The sequence below is a fragment of the Ananas comosus genome, linkage group 1 (genome assembly GCF_001540865.1).
Source record: "Ananas comosus cultivar F153 linkage group 1, ASM154086v1, whole genome shotgun sequence".
NCBI classification, from domain to species: Eukaryota; Viridiplantae; Streptophyta; class Magnoliopsida; order Poales; family Bromeliaceae; genus Ananas; species Ananas comosus.
This window is the reverse complement of record NC_033621.1, coordinates 3,095,907-3,104,313: the sequence shown is the minus strand read 5'-3', so window position 1 is coordinate 3,104,313 and position 8,407 is coordinate 3,095,907. Positions and strand designations below refer to the sequence as shown.

The following is an 8,407-nucleotide window of genomic DNA, read 5'->3' as shown; positions in this document are numbered from 1 at the left end:
TAGTGTATTTTCATATCGTTGTTTTGCATTTTTTTTGGTATTATCAAAGTGACGATTTTGCCATTTTTGGTAACACTGAAATGCACATCTTTTATCACCAATAAAAAATATGATCAAATTCACAACTTAGCAGTGGCGAAGAAAAGGTCCCCAAATAAATAACAATCTAAAAACAATTAAGTGGTACAAACAAAATTAGAATTTATTTAAAAACAGCCTGCATTCTTATATATTTTTTACAAGCTATCTGTTTTGTTTATATTTTTTTATAAATAAACTTAGTTAGAGATATAAAATCGATAGAATTCGAACATAAAATTTCAGATACCGACTATTAAAGTTTTGACCTAATTTTAATTTCAATATCATGAGGAACTGATTATTGGTTTTAGGGGGGCTACTACTATTTGTGCACACACCTTCATGTGATTGTGACCAATCAAATAATGACTCCTATGTGAGTAGTAGCTGGCATGTTGGATCTACCTAATAAATAATAAACAGGAATCTTTGCTCTTATCTCATGGCATGTAGTTTATAAAAAGAAAAAATAAATTTAATAATTTTTCATTTTTCCTAGTATGAGGATATTCCAAGTGATTCTACTATTAATTAGGTGCCATGCCATTTTAACAGTTGCTGGGTTTGTTTTAGTAGCAAATTTGTAGGAGTTGCTAAAATGGTTTTGTAAGAAATTAGCACTTTTGTTATTTGTAAGAAATTAGGGTTTTTATTATATAACAATTCATATTTGTAGGAGGTATGCGTAAATAGATAATACAAATCTATTTTAGGATAGACGAAAATTATTATTTCTTCCCTTAAGATATGATTTCTGTGGTTCTATTAAAAAAAATAAATAAGCATTTTTATACATATTTTCACTTTAGAGCTCCTTTTAACTCCAATTTGGTATTTTGGTGTTGAAATTCTTGAAGACTAACCAAATATATCTGAACTACTAACATAAATGACAACTGAGGGTCTTTTGGGTATTGAGAGTTATCTATAACTTTGTTTAAGATTGTGAAAAAAAATACATTTATCTTGTTATTTCTGTACATAATATCACGTTCCGTCTATCGCAATGAGTTAGTTATGATATATGTTTTGTGATTCTACTGAGAATGCAAAAACGTACGTGCTCTTGTCCTAATTTCATTTTATCAATTCGCATTAAATGAGCCTCGATATCTTTTTTTTTTTGAGAGAAATAGATAGCACGCTACCCGCTTCATTTATTTTATTTAGAAAGAAACTTAGTTAGAAATGTGAATTAACTAGAATTCGAATTTAGGTCTCGGGTACCAACCATCAAGCCCTTTGTCACTTACTCTAGGAACGGTCGGTATGAGCCTCGATATCAAACTGCCCGTAATGCATGAGAGTGTACTTCTTCATTTTCTGATAGGGCTACAGAAAATATATCTTACCAATTACAATATTCTCAATGTAATATTATATACAAAAATAAATATATATATTTTTTAGTCCGGCTTTCTCAGCGCACGTAACTGAATTGTTATGCAATCCCAACAGGAGCTCAACAAAGACTTTAATGACCAAGCCCAAATCTCAATGGGCTTGGTCTCAAACCACATGTTTGGTTCTTTTTCTAAATTTCTCCTCTTCTCCTTCTTCTTCCTCACTCTTCTTCTTTGTCCCCAACACTCCTATCCACTGTTTCCCACCTCAAACATTCAATTAATTGCTTCCTCTAAAAGCTCCTCCGAAAATTCCATGGCTCCTTAATTAGTTGCTTCTGCATCTCCCACTCCTCCCCTCTCTTTTCCCAAACCCCTTTCTCTCTCTCTCTTTCCCCCTTGCTTCCCGCGTAGAAGCTAGAGAGAGAAAGAAGAGAGAGAGAGAGAGGGAGGTGTTGCTTCCCCCCCTTTCTCTCTCTTTTTCTCCCTCTCCCCTCCCCTTTCTCATGCGTACAAGCCATTCTCAAACCCTACTCTCTCTTTCTCTCTCATTGCCCTGTTCTTACTTCATAAACCATATAAAGCTCCCACCTTTTTCCCATTTTTATGCTCCCCTCCCTTCCTTGCCCCCGAAGTTTCCATTTTTCTTCTGTTTCCAGCCCTTTTTACCGGTAAAAATCTCTCCTTTTCGTGTTTGGTGCGCGTAAAACCCTAGTAGTCGACTCGGGTATTCGGGCATTTTGTGCGAAGTTGCGAAATTGCGCGCGAAATGGGCGCCCAGGTCAGCAAGAGGCCCGGGGGCGGCGCCCCGGAGCTTCCGGTGGGAGCCGCGGAGCTGAGCTCCTACGCGGCGGCGTGCCGGGCCGATCCCGATCTCCGGTCGTTCGACGCGGCGCTGCGGGAGCGCACGAGCCACGCCATCTCCTCCCTCGCCGCCGGCGTCGAGCTCCGGTCCCTCTCCTTCGACTCCCTCCGCGCCGTCACCGGGTGCCTGCTCGACATGAACCAGGAGGTGGTCAGGGTCGTGCTCCAGTGCAAGAAGGACATCTGGAACAATCCCGACCTCTTCGGCCTCGTCGAGGAGTACTTCGACAGCAGCCTCCGCACCCTGGACTTCTGCGCCGCCCTCGAGAAGTGCCTCAACAGGGCCCGCGATTCCCAGCTCATCGTCCACGTCGCTCTCCGCCGATTCAACGAAGAAGCGGAACAGGAAGTAATGGAATCGGCCGCCGAGGGCGATCGCAATAACAAGAACAAGTATATGGGGACATTGGAGGAGCTAAGGCAATTCAAAGAAGCCGGGGATCTGTTTACTGAGGAGTTCTTCCACGTGTTCCGATCGGTCTACGCGCAGCAGCTCAACATGCTCGACAAATTGCACCAGAGGAGGAAGAAGCTCGACAAGCAGCTCAGGTCGATCGGGTCGTGGCGCAAGGTCTCGAGCATCATCTTCGGGGCCGCGTTTGCCGCCGTCCTCATCTGCTCGGTGGTGGCCGCCGCGGTGGCCGCGCCGCCCGTTATAGTCGCGCTGGCCGCAGCCGCCGCGGTCCCAGCGGGCTCCGTGGGGCAGTGGATCGATTCCCTCCTGCGGAACTACCAGAACGCGGTGAAGGGGCAGAGGGAGGTGATCAGCTCGATGCAGGTCGGGGGATACATTGTGATCAAGGACTTGGACGGCATAAGAGTTCTCGTCGATCGGTTGGAGGTTCAAATAGATTCTTTGTTGGGTATCGCCGATTTTGCTCAGAGGGACGAGGAGGCAGTGAAGTTGGCGGTTGAGGAGATTAAGAAGAAGTTGGAGGTGTTTATGAAGAGCATCGAGGAATTAGGGGAGCAAGCAGATCAGTGTAGTAGGGATATTAGGAGGGCGAGGACTGTTGTATTGCAGAGAATTATTAAGTATCCAAACTGAGTAACGAAGTGCATAGGTAAGTTCTCTTTCGAAGCTTGAGTACATTGTTCTTAGAATTCGGTACTGTGTTATTCAATTGTCGAGACTAATCAAATGCTAAATGTTGTCGCATCCTGTTTTTCGTTCGCTGAATGTTAATAAAATAAATAGCTAATCATGTGTTAGTCCAAGTTGAGTGCTTTTAATTCCTCAGTTACACTTGTTAGCTCGACTTTTGATGAAGTGGCTTGGCTATGTGTGAAGTGACCTCTTTTTTCTTTTGAAATTTTCCATTTGATTTTTTTGACTCTATAGCTTTTTATTTGATATAAATCATGCATTTAAAAGTGTGGTTTTATAAAGAACAATCCGTGCACTCTCTTATTCAGTCTTTCATGCTTCTTTTCTTCTAGGTAACCAGTTGAATCATTTTTCTATTCTATCGCCAATACTATGAATTGACCTATAAATGTTTGAAGACAAGGTACAAATTAATGGTGCTTGACCGAAATATCCTATAATCTGCTATTCAACTTCATTTGAAGTTTACTAAATCTTTGATCCATTTTAAGAGGTTAAACCTCGTAAATATTCAAAATCAGTCTAAAGTAGATCATCTTCATCTCCTAAAGGATACAAAGAATTTTAGTATCTTAATCGCTCAGTATGTCACATCTCTGGCACTTTGAGTCTGCATCTGAAATAAGTAATAAAAGTGTGCCATATCCTCATTTTTCTCTTCACTAATGGGAGAGAGGAAATCATCATTAGGATTTGACAAATCAACTCAAGTGAGGGACTGGTCCTTTACATCTATATCTTCTGCAATCAAGAAATTTAGTCCTTGGTCAGTTTTCAGTTTACTTGGCATGTTTTTCGCCAAGGAAAACAGGTCATATAGGTCAGAGGACTCGGTGACTTTAGGGCTATATTTTTAGTTGCAGAAAAGGTTTCTGCACCATCAAGTTGATGAAGCAAAGGCTCCAGGATCTTGGAACCTTTTCTAGGAGTATCTATGATCAAATAATGTATCAGCGTGAAAGTACTTCTAATGAAATGACTTCTTAAATATAAATTATATATGCTACCATCCTATAATTCTATTTCTTTTATATTTATGGATCTTATTCGACGGTGAGGCCCCTGTAGGTCCAAGTTGCTTTATCCCTAAGGTGGTTTCATTTGTTCACTGTATCACTTACATTCAGGCTTAGGTACAGGGAGAAAATTCAAGCTGGCCATCTCACCTTAGGCTATAGGTTTATTCTAAACACTGGGTCATTGTTATAGGAATAAAATGTGATATGGATGGGTCATCGTGAGCCTTATATCTTTTTGTTAATGCACCTGGATATAAGTCAAACTATCATATGATGCTGGTGAGAAGAAGAGATGTGGTGTTAGCATTGCCAAATGCCAAGTAGACAATCATGTTAGCTTCCCAGCCGTGTTGTATATATGACGAATGAATTTTTAGAAGTTAAAAATGTACAAAACTTGCCCGACCTATAAACAATTTTGATTCGGCTATCCAACCTTTCAAAATTTTGATTTTAATACAAAATCTTTCAATTTGTTTGATTTAAGTGATTTAATGGCTCTTCGGATACAAGATTTAAGCTAGTTGCTTACTTTAATAAATGTATAGTTACGTAAATTGCATAAAATATACCAACTGAACCCGTAAAGATAAACGGCTCATTGAAATTTTGGAAGTTAAAGAGTCAATAATTGGCCCAAATCAAATAAATTAAATGAGTATGTAGTAAAATTAAAATTTTGAAAGGTTAGATAGTCGCATCCAAATGGGTGATAGTTGATGTAAATTTTATACATTTTACCTTTTTAGAGTTAGGAAGTGATTTGGACAAAATTTCTATAGGAAGGTCTTTCTAGAATAATACTAAGGATTTAAGTGCTCATCGTCATGGGCCGTATCTACGGTATCATATCGTGCTAACAAGATATTGGTATGAAACAGCCCTCGTGCCGATGGCACAGCTCAAAACCCTTTATTCTTCAAATTAGTAAGTAATTTTTTCAATAAAGTTCAAAAGATTTGATAAAGATACATAATAAATCATTAGAATATTTTATTGCTAAAGAAAATAAATATTTCATGTCATTATGTGTTGACACATATGTATCTTTTGTGACCGGCACGCATCAGCCCGGCATGTCATTATGTGTTGGCACATATGTATCTTTTGTGACCGGCACGCATTAGCCCAGCATGCACCGTGTCGTACCATGCTTGCAAGTTTCCGGCACGACCCGTGCCACGACACTTAGATCCATGGATAATACTCAGAATGCGCTCTTATATGTCTGCAGAGTGTCCATAATTTTGTATCCCGACAATGTAGGGAATTGACTTTCTCACCGATCTGCCTTTTTCTTCTGCAAGAAAGCACCCATGTCACTTGTCAGCTGAGCTTGCGAGATTGATAGCTTTTGAGATGCGGACTTTATTGATGCCCCTGCCACCTTGGAGTCTTAGGAGAATAAGGGACACCTATCGCGACGTTTACATTTGGATATTTGATTAGTAGTTCCTCATTTCATACTTGCTTTGTTTGTCGTTGTTGGTTTCTTCTCTTACTCCTTTTTAATACAAATGGGGTATACCCTCTTTCACTTCAAAAAAGATAAAAAGAGAGCTTCCGTTCACCCCATCTACCCTTTAAGCTGCTCCTTTTAAACTTTTCTGTCCCATTGATAGAGCAATTCGTCAAAATGAAATGAAATAACAATGTAAGTCAAAATGAGCAGTTTAAGGCCATTCACACTAATAAACTTACGAAAAAGACAAGCACAAAAAAAAGGAGAATTTATGCGCACGAGTTCTTAAGGAATATGAATAACACTATAACAGTGATAATAGTGTATGCAAAGCAATTTTTGATATGTCCCAGAAATTAATATTTAGTTTGCATTAGATGGAATTCCCAGACAACTGATCACATCAATGTAATTTGAGATTTAATGTGTTGTTGTTAAATTTATCTTAGAACCCAGGTTATTGGTACTCTTGATTAATTTTGATGGTTGAGCTTATTATAGGTCTCAAGTGAAGTTTGTCTATCAATACTCAATAGGTGTTCATGCCGATGTACTTTTGGCGCTTTTAAGTTAGTAATTGCAAATAAAGTACCCATTTACGTATCGTTGGGCCTGCAATTGATCCAAGGGTCAACATTTAAGTAGTTTTGCACACTGTAGCTAGTAACCAACCGAAAACATTCCTTATTACGCTAGACGGCGACTTCCTGACTGGAGATCTTGAGAAGTAAATACTTTACCATATCACTCCTTTTCTTCTCATTTTCCATTATTGAATACAATGACAAGTATATATTTTACTTTGAAATGCTGATCAAGTTTGTCGCTAGATGTAAGACCGTTAGAGATTGCGAAAAAAAAAAAACCCTATTCTCTTAGTTATAGCCAGTAAATGCTCCTAAGCGCCTGGAATTAGGAGGTCCGTTTCGGGCTACTTGATATCTTTTAAATGGAACTTGGTTTGCTATCTAAACCATCAGGTTCCTGCTTATCACACACAACGAGCTACGACGGCTTTGTCGTTGCAAAACCAGAAGCTGTTAAGGATCTTGAAACTGTGTATTCCATGTAATATGAGAACTGTAGCATGGAGACTTACATTTAGGTCCTATCATTGCCTCAATCTACATTCACCGAACACCATTACTGCATTCGACCTGATATGCATGTATATTATGCTGCACAAATTATTTGTATTATTATGACCAATTTAGCAGTAATCAGAGCAGCCATCCTATTCAGATATTCACAATCAGGAGATGTCTGATGCTTTTTCGAATAGACCCTGAAAGGAGAAGAACGGCTGAAATGCCGCGAATTAAAACTCGTATTAAGATTAATTTGAACTCCCATGACTAACTCCTGTGACTATTCCTGGGCAATTGCTTGTTACCATTCTGCAGGCCAAGATTGTTCTGCTGCTGCTTCTTTTTTGAAAGGAGTCTTGTAAGAGATAAAAACCTCTCTAGCCCAACTAAAGTCCACAAATTTAGACAAAGTGTATTACTTGTTGATGAATTCATTGGTTATTATTACTTTTGAAGCAACCACAATAATGCCACTTCTTAGAAGGCATGTTTGGATTGGGGTAACTGAAGAGGAAGAAGTGTTGTTTCAGTGTAAGCTTGTTTTGGCGTTAAGTGCGAGAAAGTATTGTAAATGCAGTTATAGATTCTCCTTACTTCACATGCACTTGACTTCGCTTTAAATACGTCCAAAGCCGTCTTCCTCCGCTCTTTACTTTCCATAAAAATTATTAAAAAATTGCCAATCTATATAATTTTTGCGCAAAATTTATCTAATGATTTAGAGGATATCAGGATTAGATGATTTATAAGAAAAGAAGTAACAATGTCAATTAACCACTTAGATACAGTTAAGTTTCAGCAAAACAAATAACAGAAGCAGCGAAAATCTCGCTTTCAAATTGCTAGATTTCATCAAAACAAACAACTATGTATGAACTAAACATAACAAGTGAAATTTTAACTCCACTTCCCTTTTCAAGTCCAGCTGTATAAACTTTGAATCATAGATAACATTTCTCACTGCTGGTCTTTTTTGCACTGTCATTTTGCCACAACTCATTCCCCAGAGAACTGCTAAAAGCTCCATTTATTTACTGCTTAAAGTTCTTGGTGTTTGAAAAAGCTACTTTGGCTTGATGGAGAAAAGTGGTGGGTTCTCATTTGTCCTTGTTTCAACTTTCATGTGCAGGAAGATTGGTTGGCCTTAGCTAATTTATGGAGACACCACCCTCTCTTTTTAGAGGCCACAGCTGAGTATGGAAAAACAATTGGTGCTAGTATGAGAATATTAATGTGGGAAATGTTGGGGGGGTGGGGATGTTGTGGGGAGTGAGGGGTCCTCAAAATTTAGAGGACACAAAATTTTTCAACAAAGGAAGAAGCTTGGAGACCCACACAGTGAGAGAGAGCAATTATTATTCACCAAACTGTTTTATGCTGACAAAACTTACTGCTGCACATTTTTCTTCATGACCTGTAACTTACTGTACAGTAGTCCTTGC

At 38.9% G+C, this 8,407-nt stretch overlaps 1 protein-coding gene across 1 annotated transcript; it reads left to right on the top strand.

The window, feature by feature from the left end:
- On the top strand, positions 1,613 to 3,521 carry LOC109722199 (UPF0496 protein 1-like). Its single transcript, XM_020250140.1, has one exon. The coding sequence runs from the start codon at positions 2,194 to 2,196 to the stop codon at positions 3,334 to 3,336; it is 1,143 nt and encodes a 380-aa protein (XP_020105729.1). The 5' UTR covers positions 1,613 to 2,193; the 3' UTR covers positions 3,337 to 3,521.